The 17,850-nt window shown below is 39.7% G+C and overlaps 1 protein-coding gene across 1 annotated transcript; it reads left to right on the top strand.

Annotated features, from left to right (window-relative positions):
- Nucleotides 1–1,199: 1,199 nt before the first annotated feature.
- tapbp.S (TAP binding protein (tapasin) S homeolog) lies at nucleotides 1,200–17,629 on the top strand. Its single transcript, XM_018233762.2, has 8 exons — nucleotides 1,200–1,426; nucleotides 4,280–4,483; nucleotides 5,503–5,727; nucleotides 7,418–7,759; nucleotides 9,057–9,380; nucleotides 12,594–12,683; nucleotides 13,773–13,807; nucleotides 15,280–17,629. Exons 1-8 carry the CDS (start codon nucleotides 1,381–1,383, stop codon nucleotides 15,286–15,288), a joined length of 1,275 nt encoding a protein of 424 aa, XP_018089251.1. The 5' UTR covers nucleotides 1,200–1,380; the 3' UTR covers nucleotides 15,289–17,629.
- Nucleotides 17,630–17,850: the final 221 nt, after the last annotated feature.

The following is a 17,850-nucleotide window of genomic DNA, read 5'->3' as shown; positions in this document are numbered from 1 at the left end:
GAAACGTCGCGGACCAGGTTGTTTGCATGTGAATTTCCAATAAAGGCATTTTATATTATTGGTGCTGTACGAACAAACTTTTTGTCGTCTTCTAATATTACATGATCAGCTGCATATAGAATTTTTAAGATAACTTGGCGTCATTATCATTTGTTATACAGTAAAGTTCCTTAACCACTGGCACCCAATGGATTTATTCAATCTGAGAGAACAGCACAACTACACCTTCCCTCCACTGATACAGTGAGGGCCCATCCGACTGAGCGTAAGACTCACGTGTTCTTGTTCTGTGGCTTGTTCTTACTGGGATTAATGCCTCACCCAAATAGGCTGAGGGCAGATTAATATGGGAAATACAGTGTTCTTGTCTGAGTCTGAGTACATTGCATTTACCAATAGGCTTACATTTGCATTAGCCACCAAAAATACTCGGTATTTAACAAGGTCTCACTATACCACCCAACATTCAGGAAACAGAAATTTGGTGAGCGGAGTGCAGCGAACATTTATTGACCACGCCCTTTTTGCGGCCACACCCCCTAATTATCATGCCCATTTTACAAAATTTGCCAGGTTATGAAAGTTTGAACACATTTCTGTAGTTTTTATGTTTTAGTACAGTTTTACTAATGAAGATGAATTGCCCTTTAAGATGTCTAATTTCTCCCAAGGGACAAAACTGTTACAAATGTATCTTAAGTATCTATTCTGGGCTCTCTGCCAAGAGCCAATTAAGTTAGAAACATTGTATCTTTTTTGACTGTTCAGTGCAGAGAAATCGGGACTTTCCAGTACAAACACAGGACTGCAGGTTGAGCTTTCAAAACAGGGACTGTCCCGCTCAAAACGGGACATTTGGGAGGTATGTCTCACCCTCATTTGCCTGTAGCACAATTTCATAATATCTTGCACTGATGAGATCTAACAAGATCAAAACAGACTGTCTGCAAGTTTGGATATATAGCTCTGAACTATTACGCTGTATTTGTGCTATAAACAAGCAGTTCTGGATGCATAGTTAGTCAGAGGGACATAAAGGAGTGATTTGCATGTCTCTGCCCATAATGCCTTATGTGAGAGTTAAATTTTCATTTTTGGTATTAAGGCGGTGCTATGTATAGGGCATGAGACAATTACTGTAAATATCTTCTGTTTTTAGAAGGATTTATGCTGCAGGCACTGCTGTGAGCCGCTGATAGTGAAAGTGAAAGCTTATAGAGATTAAGGGAGGCAGTTGCAGGATCAGTGAAGCTGTGTGAGCACTTGGGAAGAACAGAGGGGCACCGGGAGAAGAGCTGCATTGCATTTATAGTAATATTTGCCTCTTACATTACACAGCTGCCTACCGAGTCTCTTTCTGTGCTGCACACATTTGCCAGGATGAACCCGTGTTTCTTTTACCTCCTCCCGTCCCTTCTGCTGATTGGTAAGTGTCTTAAAAGGCTCTTAGTGCTCACTTTTACCTACTAACAGCTTACTACAACTTTTTTTTTATCTTATGGTGTCACCCCAGGTCTTTTCCCCTAACTGTCCCTGCTTTCATCCTTCTCAGTGCCCCCTCCCTTATGGACTGGCTGCTGTTATTCGTTACAGTCACTGTTTAGGGCCTTTCCGAACATTTGCTTTCATTTTCTATTTAATATTGCTTATTGTATACCGTAGTCCAGCCAACTGTATCATACTAACAAGGCTCACCCTTTTGTTATCTGCAATCTTCATTATGTTATGTAGCCTGATAAAAGGTAAATGCATTGCATTTCTTTAGTTTGAGAGTCGTGTTTAGCGTATTCTTATGGAATCTAGTCATGTGAATCCTGGTTTCAGTTTGGGATACCAGTGAATCCCATAACATTCTGTAGGATCTGGTTTTGGGAAAACCCTAAGGACCCCAAGAGACTAATCGCCTCTTCTTTGGGGCGACTAATCTCCCCGAACGACTTCCCCCTGTCTTCTGCCTGCTATAATGCAAAAACGCCTGCGGCATGGCACTTGTGGCACTCTGTTTTGCGAAGTCGCCGACTTCGGGAATCAAAGCGCCACAATGCATTGGCGCTAGCGTTTTGTCATTATAGCAGGCGGCAGGCACAGGGAAGGCAGTTCGGGAAATTGTTGCCCCGCAGAAGAGGCGATTAGTTAGCTGCCCGTGTGCTAGCTCTCTAAGGGTTTTGATTAGCTATTTGGTATCCCCTATGTGCAGTGGCTGCCTACTGGATACTCTGTTTGGCAGAGTTTTGAAACCAAAACTTGCATCCAAATCAGGAATTGAGAAATAAGCACCTGCTTTGAGGCCACTGGGAGCAACATCCAAGGGGTTGGTGAGCAACATGTTGCTCATGAGCCACTGGTTGGGGATCACTAGTCTATGGTATCCATATTTACAAGAGCAATGCTGTTATAATGTAAATGTATTGTTTGATATTGCAGTATAGCTTTTATTCACATGCTCAGCTTCTTGCTGTTGACAGGGAGAAACTGATGCCTTATCCATGCTAAAGACTGGGCCCCATAAATCTATATTGAAACTACTTATTAGTCAGTGCCATACTGGGCCGCTTATAACTCCTGGGCCCAGCAGTTGTGGGGTGTGCATAGTTACACTAGAACCAGAGAAGAGATGGGCAGCACTCCAGGATAGGATAAAAATTGCCTTTATTCACATACAGCAGTACAGCAGGGCAGCATAGCAACGTTTCGAGCCTCGCACGGCTCTTTGTCAAGCTTGACAAAGAGCCGTGCGAGGCTCGAAACGTTGCTATGCTGCCCTGCTGTATGTGAATAAAGGCAATTTTTATCCTATCCTGGAGTGCTGCCCATCTCTTCTCTGGTTCTAGTGATCTGGTGTGGTAGGACACCACGGGAGGTGCACCCAATCAACCGAAGTAATTAACCAGGTGTGTGCCCCTCAAATCCTTTTGTGCATAGTTACACCTCTACCTTGCTTATAATGTATTCATAGTCCTGTGCATGAGATCATCAGACAGTAAAGGAATAGTTCACTTTCCACATATTTTTAATAGTTACCAGAAGTAACTTGTTTCAATCAATTTTTATTTCAGTTTTCACCTTGTCATGTGTCCATGGAGCAGCTCTGTTTAGAGGAGCTCAGCTTTACTAGAAGCTGGTGAAACGGCTGATGCATTAGATGCCTGATATATTAGACAGCTTTAAGAAGTGGTTGGATGACTTTTTAGCAAGTGAAGGAATACAGGGTTATGGAAGATAAATCATAGTAAAGTTGATCCAGGGACTAGTCCCACTGCCATCTTAGTATCAGGAAGGAATTTTCCCCCTCCGAGGCAAATTGGAGAGGCTTTTTTGCCTTCCTCTGGATCAACTAGCAGTTAGGCAGGTTGCCCCCCTCTCCCTCCCTGCGATATGCATTCATTAAAAAAAAAACTCTTTAAAAACATCTGACCCTTAAATGCAGAGAAACGAAGCGGAACTCCCGGTCATTTGCATTTAAAAAATGATTGTATCTCCAGCATATCCCCACTGTTTTTGAACCAATGTGGATGTGGTTGGGAAGCATGCCGCCCCCTAAAATCCTTCCGCCCTAGGCCCGGGCCTAGGTGGCCTTTCCACAAATCTGGGCCTGAGTGTTTCTGTAAATGTGCTAGCAATTAAGGGGCAAATCATTGAGTGACTTTATTCACAAATGTGCTTTTGATGAAATTTGAAATCTGATAAATGAGCCTGTAAGTTTGCGCTAAGGACTCCTACAGAACTTTGCTGCATATTTTTCCTAAGGAAATAGCTTTTAAGTTAGGATTCATTGGGGACACCTGCCATATTGCCAGCCCCCTAGTGGATTGTGCTTATCTTCATTTAATAGAGACCATAATGTAGCAAGCAGTTAGGAACCCTTCAGTCATTCCAGATGGTGATCTTTACTCTTCTAAAATACTCTTCTATATACGTAATCTACTGGGGTACTTTCTGCTGACTGTTGCCCTAGGATTTTATTCTCTATAACCTAATTATAAGGCATATACTCTGTATAAAAAAGTATTATGTAGTCATGGAAAGCTAATTAAGTTTTGTAAATGATAATATCACTGTTTTACTTGCACAGGGAAGTTAGTCACATGGTCCCTCCTTTCTGTCACAAAGCAACAGTATGGTTAAAGTTCTAAGAGTGATTCAGGATCCTATACACCTATTGTTTTCATCAACACTGCGGGGTTTTTAAACTGATTAAAAAGCAGAATGATAACATAAGTTAGATGCATTAGTGGATGCATTTATCAATATCTTATTTTTTTGTCTTATTCTTTTGCAGGATTTGCGTTCCAAAGCTTTGGGGAAGCTTATGAAACTAAGCCTCTGGCCTGTGTATTGGTGGAAGAGATTGGGGGAGGAGGTAGTTCTATCCCTCGCACGATCCGTCAGACACCAGTTGAACTACATTTGATAGATCCCTTGAACCTAATTCCTGAAGCTCCTATAACTTCCAGTCCTGAAACTTTGCACTTACATGTGACTGGTGAGTGGCAGAATATATTATATGGATCATTCACAATGTAAAATGTTTATTAATCAATGTAAAATCATTATTATAAAGATGAATGGCAGTTGTGTTTTGCTAAACTGTCCGTTATTATTATTATTATTATTATTATTATTATTATTGAGAAAATAAAATAATAATTCATCTATTATATTAATACTCTGGTTTGGTGAAGGATATTAGAGTAGCCAAAATAACTGCACTTTGATTCTTAATGGTACCTCATATTTTTATTAATATTAGTCTTTATATAGTGCCAGAATATTCCAAAGTGCTTACAAAGATTATATAGCATTCACTTTAGTCTCTGTCCCAGTGGAGCAATCTAAGGTCTCTATCATATTCACAGACATTAAGGTCTTATTAAACACCTAATTGAATATGTTCACTATTTCATTTGTAAGGTTTTAACACTTTTTATTTGCAGGCACCAACTGCAATGTTTTAAAATATGGAAAAGGGCACTATATACTTAGATATATATTCCAGTTTTGTAAGATTATTAAATATGCCACTAAATATGATGTAAACTATCTGTTGCTTAAGTATTCATTTTCAGGATATAGTCAAATAGCTCAGTGTGGGAGTCAAAATTACAGATATATATATTTGTTTCATATAAAACACTAGATTTGCTAGCAAAATGAAAGCTACAAATGTAAAAGCTAAACTAAAGAGCTTTAGGGGTATATTTATCAAAGAGTGAAGTTAGAGATCACCACAGTCCACTAGAGTGAAATTCCGCCTTTCTCCATTCATTTCTAGGGGATTTTTTTTTTTTATTAAATGGTGAACTTTCACTTTCACCCTTTGATAAATACTGCTTTAAAAATCCAATAGAAATTAATGGAGAGAGGCGGAATTTCACTCTAGTGGACTGTGGTGATCTCTAACTTCACTCTTTGATAAATATACCCCTTAGAGTGAAACAAATTTGCATTTAAATATGTAATCATATTTTTGCTCTGCTTGTGTCTCTTTTGCTTTTCAACTAGACCCTTCTGGAAAGTTACTGTCTCCAAGGCTCTCATCATGTGAAGTGACCTATCTGTTGCCCCAGGAGGTTCCACTGGCTTGGGTGCGCTCACTTACAGAGGAGAAACGTAGCCCACGGGCTCTTGGGCATCCTTGGTATAGCTTATCTGTGAAGGATGACGCAAGTGGAAACACTGTGAGTGCAGTGCTTGGTCCACAGGGGGAAGAAGATGACAAGTTGACAGGTATTGGCTCTTGAGATTAAACGTAGGGTTTTACCTAAATTCTTCTTGGTCATTGCATATAATATACTAAAGCCTTATCATAATGTGCTTCTTTTCTGACAACTTTACTTTTTTCAGGTCCATTACCTTATTTCCATTGCCATTTTAAGTCCCGTTCCTTTCTGAAGGATCCCAGTGCAGTCAGTCTGCCTTTCCACATCTGGAATTGCTTGTTATAAGTGTCAAAGGGATGGTTTATCAAAAACCTGGATCAGGGGTGATCCTGGGGCTGCTGGCATCTGAGGCAGCAGCCCCAATGCCACTTGGCTCTTAAACATCATTGTCGGAACGGGTCAAACGTGGGGCCGCATCGCTAGTGCAATAGAGCTCTCTGCGGAGCTGAATATGTTAAAATCCAGAAATTCAGCTCTTAAAATTAGAAGAGGTGGCATTTTGCCGCCCCTTGTAACTGGATGCTCTCTGCCACTTGAGGCAAGGTTCTCGCATTGCCTCATGGCAGGAGCGGCCCTGATCAAGAACACATAGGGGTGCAAGATGCAGAATACAGTGCTGGTGGAAGTATGGCAGGAAGCAAGTGCAGGGTTTTGTTGTAACCAGTGTTACCAGCAGTGGTCCCTTACTTGCACATCTGAATCTGAATAATAGGCAAAGGTCACCTATGTGTAAAAAGCAGGTAGTGCTTTATTCATAGGGCAATCACAGATCTCTACACTCTATGAACCCCCCCCCCCCCTCAGTGATATAATCACTTACCTGATGCCTCAGGCCAGCGCTCCTGTACTTTTGCAAGATCTTATTGTCAACATATTTTTTGGCTTCTTTCATCTTCTCTTTGTTACAGTCCAGTTCATGCACAATAAAGTGAAAAGCAGAATTTAGAAGCAAATCACTGACATTCACAATTGTCCAGGGCCAAAGAGAAGAAGATGTGCCCTTATAGAAATACATAGTTCCCTTATAGCAGGAGTGCCCATACTTTACTAATGCAGGGTCTACTTTTAGTTATGATGTCCCATTATGATCCACATTCTGTTTCATGGAAAATATTATTTCAATATTATATTGATTTTTGAGAAAATGTATATTGCTATATTTAACAAACAACCATTTCTTATGTAAATTTAACATAATAAATATTTGAATGAGGGTGATTTAAACATGCTGTTTATTGACAGTGTTTACTGTGATCTACTGATCACCAGCTAAAGGTCTTCTGGTAGATCTCGATCTACTTTTTGGGCACCCCTGCCCTATAGAAATACCTCGGGCCAGTTCAGTTTTCAGCAAAAAATATTATAATTTTCCTTTAAATGTGTTGCTAGCCAGTACGATAAATGCTATGGTATTGGGTTAGGTAATAAGCTGGGACATTAGCAGTAGGGAAAGTTCAACCTGTCCTGATTCATCCTGGATTGCTAGGTATCAGAGCACCTCACTGTGAATTGGATAAGTGTTCTCTGTTACTAGGAATAAGTTAAAATATGTGTGTTTTTTAAAGAATTCCTATTACACAGGAAAAGCATAGGATAAACTATTTAAGAAGTTAACCAATCCTTTAACCTTAACCTTGTGGACTTCTCAAAGAGCAGAGTTATAGTTCATCTCTGCAGCTCCGCTTGCTACAGTCTAACACAGCTCCCTTCACTGCCATTGTAAATTTGTAATCTTCCTTGCTAATCTTTTTTTTCAGTTTTTCTTGCTGTGTATTCCACATCAGCAACCCTGTATGCCCGTCTTGGTGACCCACTGTATGTGCCTTGTGGTTTCTGGCGAGGCCAACAATTTCGTTCTGCAATTGAGTGGCGGCATCGTGCTCTTGGAGATGGAAAAGTGCTGTATGCTTATGATGGCAGACTGGACCGAATTGAAGAAATATTCCCAGGCTACGAGATGAACTTCTCCACTTTGCAGTCTCAAGGGAATGCATCACTCTTAGTGGATAAAGTGGCTGTCTCAGACCATGGCACCTTCCTCTGCACAATATACTTGCCCTATATAAGGGCACAAAGGGATATGCAGCTGGAAGTCACAGGTAAAGCGTGTTGGGGTTAGGAATGCCAAGAGCAGGACAGGAAACTATATTAGAGCAATAAATAAGTTGAAGATAAAAGAAGACATGTCCTATGCAGGGCCCATTCCCAACTGGCTTACCTTGCCCATAGTGCTTGTGGCTAGCCTAACAGTGAGACGGTGCTTGCCTAGACAAGGCTTCAACTGCAAGCTCAGCCATTCACACTTTCATAGAAGCTTGGAAAAATACAGCAAATGGAAACAAACGCATACTCGTAGCTCTTAATATTACCATAAAACAAATACTGATATTATATATTGCCATCTCAACTGATGTTTATGCTGTGAGACTCCCTTTACTTTGTTCTGAAATTAAATAAATCTTTATCAAATAATTAGGAGAGAATGGCATATAACCAGCAAATGAGAGTAGCGAAGATGAGCTTCATGATGGTGGTGATATTAAGCAGCAGAGAGAGAGAGAATAACATTCATACTTAAAGGGAATGTTGACCCAAAAAATGTTTTGCAACAAAAGGAAACATAGTTCTAAGCAATGTTGCAATATACAATTTTACACATTTTCTATGGTTTTTGAATTATATGTATATGTATTGTTATTGAAAGCAGTGTTTGTCCCTTTCTAATCTCTGCCCTGGCGGCTCAGACTGTTGTCACAATGTGCTGTGATTGGCCATTTGGTAGCCCCTATGTGGACTGGCAGCCTACAGGAGCCTCTGTTTGGCAGTACATATGGTTATGCAAACAACACTTGTCTCCAAGCCTGGAACTCAATTATAAATCAATGGCAACATCCAAGGGGTTGGAGAGCAACGTGTTGCTCACAAGCCACTGGTTGGGGAACACTGTGTTAAGGTATTGAAAACATTGAAAGCTGGGGAACTAAGCCTTTTTCAACATTGTTTAAAAAAGTAACAGCCAAGAGTTAAGTAAATGCTGCTTTCAATAACAATAACTTTAAAAACACTGAACATTTTTAGTATTGTATACTGGAAAGTTGCTTAGAATTATGTTTTCTTTTATTAGCCCATTATTGCCCTTTTATTTAGATAATGTTTTGCCTATCCACCGACAGGGGGTAATTACAAACATCGGGCAAATTTGCACCTGGGCAGTAACTCATGGCAATCAATCAGATGATTGTTTCCAGGGTTCCACCTGCAGCTGGCTGAAAAAAGTTAATCACTGATGATTGCTATGGATTACTGATCAGTGGCAAATTTAGCCAGTGTTTATAAATGAGCCCAACAGTTTCCATTTTCTGCCTAGTAATATGTTCCTTTCTTAACTCTCTCCAGCCCTGCCTACAGTCACTTTCCTGCCTAACCCTCTCTTTGCTCGACCTAATGAAGAAATTACTCTCTCCTGTGAGGCTTCTCATTTTCACCCACTGGAAATCTCAGTAGAACTCCTGAGACGTCTTCCGGGGGATTCCCAGTTCTCTGTCCTTCCTGGCGTATCCCTGTCCACTCACACACTTAACAAGGATGGCACCTTCAGCCTTACAGCAAGCCTGAGCATCATCGCCAGCCCTGAACATCACGGAGCTCGTTACTTCTGCAGAGTCCGTCACATCAGTGTCCCAGAAGGAGTAACACGTTCAAATACCCTCCACGTTGCAGGTAAGAAACCTTAAGGGCTACAGCACATCTGGAGTTTTTCTACAACCTTATTTCAGCCAGAGAAAGAGCATCCCCCAGATACCACTGTTACCTTCCATTCACTCAAATGGGGAACACATCACAACATAAGTACTGGCAATTTCCCAGCCCAGAGATGCTTACTACAGAGTTTACAGACTGCCAGCACCATTTCTGTAATTGTTTCTCAAGTGAAATGGAGGAGTCAAGTGCTGATTTGGCCACTTCTTCGCTGTCTCAAAATTACAAGAGGAGAATGTGACCCCTGTGCCATCAGCCTGAAGTGATTAAGGCCTTAGTGGGGCCTAAAACAATTTAAGGGATACTGTCATGTCATTTTTTTTCGCCAAAAATCATCAGTTAATAGAGCTGCTACAGCAGAATTCTGCATTGAAATCCATTTCTCAAAAGAGCAAACAGATTTTTTTATATTTAATTTTGAAATCTGACATGGAGCTAGCCATATTTTCAGTTTCCCAGTTGTCCCCATTCATGTGCCTTGTGCTGTGATGAACTTCACTCACTCTTTACAGCTGTACTGCAAGTTGGAGTGATATCACCCCCCTCCCTTTCCCCCCAGCAGCCTAACAACAGAACACTGGGAAGGTAACCAGATAGCAGCTCCCTAACACAAGATAACAGCTGCCTGGTAGATCTAAGAACAACACTCAATAGTAAAATCCAGGTCCCACTGAGACACATTCAGTTACATTTAGTAGGAGAAACAACAGCCTGCCAGAAAGCAGTTCCATCCTAAAGTGCTGGCTCTTTCAGAAAGCACATGACCAGAGATGATGCCTACACACCAATATTACAACTAAAAAAATACACTTGCTGGTTCAGGAATGACATTTTATATTGTAGAGTGAATTATTTGCAGTGTAATTTAGAAATAAAAACTACATCGTAAAAATCATGACAGAATCCCTTTAAGGAAATAGTGATTAGCATTAGGTTTTTGTTTTGTTTATCCCTGTTTGGGCATGAAAGCTGTGCAAATAGTACTTACATTTTTATTTTTATTTTTTTGCAATAACCAGAGTTATGGAGGCTCATTTATTAAAATTTTAGTGGTTTTAGAAGTTATTGAAATCACAACTAAATTCACAAACTCTAAAACCACGACTGTCATTTAATTTATTAAAAGATCCAAAGTATGAACAACAAAAAAATGCTGAGCAATGCACTAAGAATTACGAATACCACAAAAAAAATTCATGTTTTTCAGGCAATTCGCAGGGGGGGAAAAAACTAAAATTCTCTAAAAAAACAAAAAAAAAATGGTCCAGTAGAATCGGTGCATCTGCCATTGCAAAACTTTCACTTGGCGAACTTTTGTATTAAAGGTTTTTGCGGTTATTTTTCACAAGCTTTTAACAAATATAGGAAAACCACAAGTTTTTCAAGATTCGTGGGGAAAAAAATCGCAACTTGATTTTTAGTACCGGTATATTGGCCCCATAGTGGTGACCTTTTCCTCTGCTTATTATGTCCATACATTCTTCTCTAAATGTTTGGTTCCTAATGTAATCAGGTGCCGCCTCCTTCCCTGCTTCCCTCCCCGCCGCCTCCTTTCTGTGAAAATGCGTTCTAAGCGCATGCGCAAATGCCGCTTCTCCACTGTGATGTGCGCTCGGCGCGCCTGTGCCAATGTCACCCTGCGCATCGCCAACTGACGCCAACTGACGCTCGGCACATGGCACCGGCACATGTAGAACTTATCATTGGGAGATGGGGTCTGGCCCAGCGGGTGCCCATGAGGGTCGGGGCCCACTGTGTTTTTTCCCGGTACCCCACCGGGCCAGTCCGACACTGACTACACGTCTCTGATACACTGAACTACAACATGTTTAAAGAAAGTAAAATTTGCCCTCCTTTCCAACTGAATGGTTATAAAAGAATGGGAACCATGAATTCAAAGATATGAGAAAGTAACAAGGGAAAACTGTATAATGAGAAGGAAAAGTTATGATTCAGGGCAAAAGAGAGAGTGATAAAATACAATACATAAATAGACAATCTTTATACTTACCATTCACAGTTAAAACCAGGGTAGAACGTAAGGAGGCATTGTTTAGGTTTAGGTTTCATTTTTGATTTTTAATTTGACCATGATGTTGATGATTCATTACTGGAAAAGTTGACAAACATACTGTAACAAATCACTATGTTACAATAAGGTATACAATGGTAGAATTGGAAGTCAGACGTATGTAAAATACAGTCCCCAATTCCAAATACCCTCCTTTCCCAATTCCCTTATCCTCCTTGCCCCTTTACACTTATTGTAATTTACACATTAACATGTTATATCAGCATTTATATAAAACACTTTGTATTGTACACAACTTTTTTCAATAAAAAGTTTAAAAGCAAAAAGAAAAAAGAAAGAAAGAAAGAAACTAAAATTACAGCTCCATGATCTGCTCTGTAGAGAAAAAAACTCCCCTGGGTCATGCTCTGCTTTTTGACCAGACTGCCAAACAAGTGGATCTCTTTCTGATCTGGTCACCCACCCCATTGTTATACTAAGACCTACGTAGACAGCAACAGAACATTGATGTGCTCTTTGCCTGCTTCAAAGATTTCTTTTTGCAGCCGTTGTCAGTGGTGCATTGTTGTTTATCAACTAATAAACTGGAATAGTTTTGTATTCTTAATGCAAATATCTGATTCTCTGCTGTTTTTTTACTATACCTGAATTAACTTTTTGTCTTTTATTACAAAGAGGAGTATAATAAAACTTGAATAAGGGTCTCCAATAGGTATAGTTGTTACGCACCACATTAGGGAAGTGGCCCAGGTGCACCATCCTGAGCCCACAGCATAGGGAGCGGACAGGCCGAGAAATACAATAGAGCAGGCACTCAGAAAAGGCAATCTTCCACCAAGTTGTTGAAACAGTGTAAAAAAGATTTATTGTGTCCACAGTTTTTTTACACTGTTTCAACAACTTGGTGGAAGATTGCCTTTACGAAGTGACAGCTCCATTTTATTTCTCGGCTTTGTTATTACAAAAACCCATGCTTGTTCACTGATGCCTTGGGATGGTGATTGAAGGATTCTTGTATGTTAATGGCCTGAGTATTTTATAATATATAATATTCCAAACATGAGGTTATTATCGTATGCATGTGGTTATACTCAACATACATTTCAAGCCTTGTGTATGTGTGATTGATTCTTTCTGTGTAGGTGTGGCAGGATTATCTCTTGAAGATGGGATGTACCTGTTTGCGGTGGCGTTAGCTCTATATGGATCCCTTACCTTTCTGCACAGGAAATGTGAGTATGCCAGATTAACAGGAAGGTGCTGAAACAAGAAATACCTGACGAATAAGGGAGTAAAATTGATGATGAAAATAAGAAAGAAAACGAATACTGTATTGTGTGTACAGTACTGTAAATGAAAAGGGTATACAATAGGTGATTGTCCATTAGGATCTGTTCTTACTAATTTTCATGGGAAAGAAATGTAGGTCATATCTGTGTGAAGCACCAAGAAAGATCATTGTTTTGCTGCACCCTGAGTCTCCTAATTCCAGGAACCAGTTGGTGCAAAACATTGCAGCCAAACTTGACAGCATCTGTATTTTAAGCTTTGCACTTACTGCTTGCATGGCAATAGACATTTTATTTGGTGAACTGTACTTCTGTTAGCCTTCTTGCCCATGACAGTGATTAGCCTAAAGAGTAAAGAGAATGTCATATGATATGACTCTGAGGCCAAACACCATGTGAGTCCGTTTCTGTGTGCAGTGTTGAAGAAGGAGACTGCATAGTCGATCATGGTGTAAGATAAAGTGCCAGTTTACTGCCAAAAAATTAACCACTTACTGTTTTTTTTAACCTAATCCATCATGAATAAATCATAAAGGGCAAAACAAATACCACCCAGTCTTATATGGTCCTTATTTTTTGATGCTGGGCAAATTTGTCCCAGCAGGGTATTCCAAAGGAACCAATTTTATTTTGTTACTCTACCTGTAGGAAACATATCAGAATATAGCATATCGGTTAACATGGATTATTATACCTGAACAGTGTTCATAAATTATCCCCACTGCTTAAAGCACAGATATCACCATGCATGCACATGACTTACACATTCCCCTATATGTAATAAAAGCCACATAGTTTTTCCAGATGGAGTACCCATAGCAACCAATTAGATGTTCGCTTTTAAACAGGAGTCCAATAAATGCTACCTGCTGATTGGTTGCTGTATGTAATAAGACCTATTGAATACTTTGCACTTTACATAACAAAACCTCCAAGGTCTAATTGGGCCACTTTCTGCAGAGATATAGTAGTATTTTGTTCTATATAATCAATTTCTGTCTCATTCTCTTTTGTTTGTTACTTCATTTTCAGTTAAGCTGGTTATTGGTATCCACGAGAGTAAAAAGGTAAATCCCTTGCTTTCATTACCCTTATGTGTTGGTCCAGCTCTGGATTTTAAAATGTTACAATTTAAAGGAGAACTAACCCCCCTTTAATTGAAAACCCCCATCCCCTTCCTCCATTGACCCCCTTTCCTGCTTTTTCCCTCCATAGTACCTTACTTGAAATAGTGTCCCTGGCATTAACGTTGGCATATTCATGCAGAGTAGCGCAGTGGAGCTCTTGGGCGCCATCTTCATTATCTTCAGAGTCCTTTGCGGAAGTGAGCCCCGGAGTTTATCCGATACTGAAGATAGCGCCTAAGAGCTTTGCTGCGCTACTCTGTAGGGGATGGGGAGACACTTTTTCAAATAAGGCGCTATGGAGGGATAGAGAGAGGGTGGCAATGGAGGAAAGGGGATGGGGAGTTTTGATAAACTGGGGTTAAGTTCTTCTTTAAGGTGGTTAAATATTTTCTTTGTTCAAATGGAATATTGAGTATGTTAATGTATGAGAGAAGCATGCTCTAAGAATAAGAAACAAGAAAATGGCAATGAATGAGGGCTGCAGGGACTTACACAACATCACAGATAAGACAGACGTCTGTTAATCGATAAGGGACATATACTGTAGGGGAATGTAATATGTTTCGCTAGTGCCATTGGCGTAACTATTCACCGGCAGGCCCTGGTATAGGATGAGCACCTGGGCCCCCCTGTCGGGCCCTCCCCCTATGAATCGCGTGCACTGTAAAATCTCCCACTGCCCAACCACCCACGATATCCATTATCGTGGCTTCTGTGGGCCCCAAGGGGGAGCGGACCCAGGTGCCATCGCACCGCTTGCACCCCTGGTAGTTACGCCAATGGCTAGTGCAAAAAACCTGTACAAAGCGAGCAGTGCTAAACATTCGCAAAGACATCATTTTAAATAACACTTGTGATTTTTAATTACATTCCCCCATAGTTTGCCTAGGGTCAGCTAGCCTCCCAAGATACCAGGCAATGTCTTGTTAGACCCAATCATTTCCCATCATCTCTATTATTTTTACCACAGTAAATGTCACACCAGTACCATTTAGTACATTATGGGATAATAGTCATAAAGGTTGCAAAACCTTGTAACCCATATTACCTACTGGTCACCTGTTTAAAATCAACATGATTGGTTACTAAGGGTCAGTAGACCCAGTGCAAACTATTTGACTTGTGTATTACCCAATTTATATCTAAAGGTTCTTGGGCTGTGGATGTCTGTTCTCCAGTGGGCCCTGCCAAACACTGAATTTGCCACATTGTGATGTATAAATTCTTTCTGAATATGTGGGACACAGTATTACTAAGAGTATACGAAATGGAGGGAGAGTTAGTTTAGATGAAGTTTGCTGGCAAATAAGAAATTGGTGTTTAAGTATAACCAGGAAATATTTCCATAAAGAATGTTGGGTCTATTTCTGTTTAATTCTTTAATACTGAAATGTTTTCCACTTTTAATTTAGGATGAATAAATCAAGCAACAGAAGACAAGAAGAGTGTGAGTGTGTGTGCAAGTGACCCCTAGCATTGTACATGTATGTGTAAGTGACCCATAGGGGGTTATTTACTAAACTCCAAATGCAAAAATCATGAAAAATTCGGGATTTTTTTTAAAAAAAAATCTGACATTTAAAATTTTACTACTAGCCCTATTTATTGGGGTCACGGTGAGCGCAGGTTTTTTTATTGCCTCTTTATGCTGCTTAATGCTAATCTTGCATATTGCCATGTGATTGTGCCTGTTGTACAAGTGCTTTTGCTTCTTGTTGTGTGTATGGTGAATTTATTGGCACAGAAAATTTCTAAAAATGATCAGGGTAGATATTTACAGTATTTTACTGAAAATGGAAAGAATCATAGAAAGAATAGATCCATTCAAAGCCACAAGACCATTTTATCTACTATGAAAATGTAGTGTTTGTATATGTAAGGCCAGGGCCAAACTAGCTTATAATAGCTAAATGACTTAGAACTGCAAATAGGCTTTATTTTTTTTATGGGGAAGGTGATATGAAGTACAAATTCAATGTATTATGGGTTTCTTATCATCTAGTTTTGAGGTTGCCTGTTTCTATAGTACAGAATCTGCAGTATGGTGCCTATTATAACTTTTTCAGTTCAGGCACATGACCAAATGTTGGACCACAAAATTAAGGCTTAATAACTTTGACTTTTCCTGCCCTGATCTATGTTTCTTTGTCTCTCCATTGTGGTGCTGGCTGAGATTACCTATGGGGCCAAAAAAATATCCAACACGTCTGGTTGGATCTCAGATATTGATCAGGGTGGTTGCAAAATCCAATGTCTTGATGTGGCCCTCCTCCAAAGGTCCTGCACAGGTCCCCTTCTAATCTGACCAAATTATTGTGTCACCTTGATATTGTATCAACCCCAAGGCATATGAGATTAGTGAAAAAACAGGTCAGGTAAAGTGTTTTGTACTGTGTTAGCCGGATGAAGTTGAAGGGGTGAACAGGTGATACCTTTATTGGCTTTCAGAACATTTCAGTTCCTTCTTGAAAGCTGATTACAAAGAAGCTATGCTGGCTCTGACACATACTGTATATATATATATATATATATATATATATATATATATATATATATGTATATATATACAGCATTTTGTACACAAAACTGTTAGAAACAAAAGGAAAAGCACTTATGCATATACATATATGGATTGTACGCAGAGACAGACAGAGGTGGTTTATACAAAGGGGTCCAGATAAGGAACTAATTCAATCTAAGATGTGAAGTAGATTGCAGTTTAAAGTCGTAGTTAGTTCTCTTCACAGATATTTTTTTTTTGTTTTAGGATATTTTCTAGTTATCCATTAATTCATGCAGTAATGGAACTATGGAGAGGCGGGCCCGGGTGCAGACCGTGCAGCCTGGCCCTTCCCACCCCCGCCGGAAGCAGTTTTTTTGTGCACGGATGCAGTTTTTTCAGTGTTTTCATGCTCCGTGGACTGCCAGTGGGCACGCAGGGGGTGCGGTCCCTGGTGCAATTGCACCCCTGCTCCCCCGGTAGTTCCGCCACTGAATCCGTGGCCTAAATTCCGTCCTGTCTCCAGACTTTTAAAAGTTTGCATAAGCTTGTGTTCCCACACTTTTCGTTCATTTTTATTTTTTTAAATTGCCTTTGACAACTGCAATTTTGAAGTCGTACAGATTGTGGTTGGGGCTATTAAAATATCTGGTGACCTTGGTGGCTCTCTATATGTTGTGGTCTACAATTTATAGCCTCTGTTAATAAAGTCTTTCCTTTGGGTTCTAAGGTGTTGGTCCCTTTCTGAAGTGTCAGAGAAGATTTAATTGTAGTGCAGGGCATGGAAAACCAGATATTTTTATATAAAAACAAATATTTTTATATAAAACTTTACTTTTTCACAATAGTTCCCCTTTAACATGAAGAACAAAAAAACATCACTTAATCTGTATGGGGTATATATATTTGGGGATTAATACTTAAAATCTTTAACCTTTAAGGGCAATGAAAGGGACACTTAAATGCCTATTTTGCTAATTTGTGAAGTTTTCAATTTTTTTTCAAATTTGAAAATGCTTGAAATTTTACCAAACGTGAATATTTGCTTCGTTATTGAAAAGTCTTCAATCTCTCGTATAAACATGAATTTTCAGGTGTTTTCTTTCCTGCAGGAGAGGTGATTTTCCATGGCCGACAAAGTATCCCATCTGTCATTGCCCTTATGCTATTTAAATGTTTTTTTTGGATACACAGTGGTTGATTTAAAATGTTTTTTTAAAGGCTGTGTAATAAATAAAGTTTCAAAATGTGTTTGTACTTTATTCTGCTGCCCCATTCTTTAATTTACTGTTACAGTTTCTTTCTGTGCTATTACAATTTATGCCAATCTAGAGAGAGAGAGAGAGAGATTCATAGGCAGAGCAGGATAGTATTTACTGGTGCTGGTAATTGATAAGGAATTAGCCGATGCTGGAACCCCTCTAAGAGTGCACAATCCCTATAAAAACATGCATAGTGAAATACTGGAACTTTAAATGAATCA

The sequence above is a fragment of the Xenopus laevis genome, chromosome 8S, assembly GCF_017654675.1.
Source record: "Xenopus laevis strain J_2021 chromosome 8S, Xenopus_laevis_v10.1, whole genome shotgun sequence".
Classification (NCBI taxonomy): Eukaryota; Metazoa; Chordata; class Amphibia; order Anura; family Pipidae; genus Xenopus; species Xenopus laevis.
The sequence above is the reverse complement of the archived record's forward strand: the minus strand, read 5'-3'. Positions and strand labels throughout refer to the sequence as shown.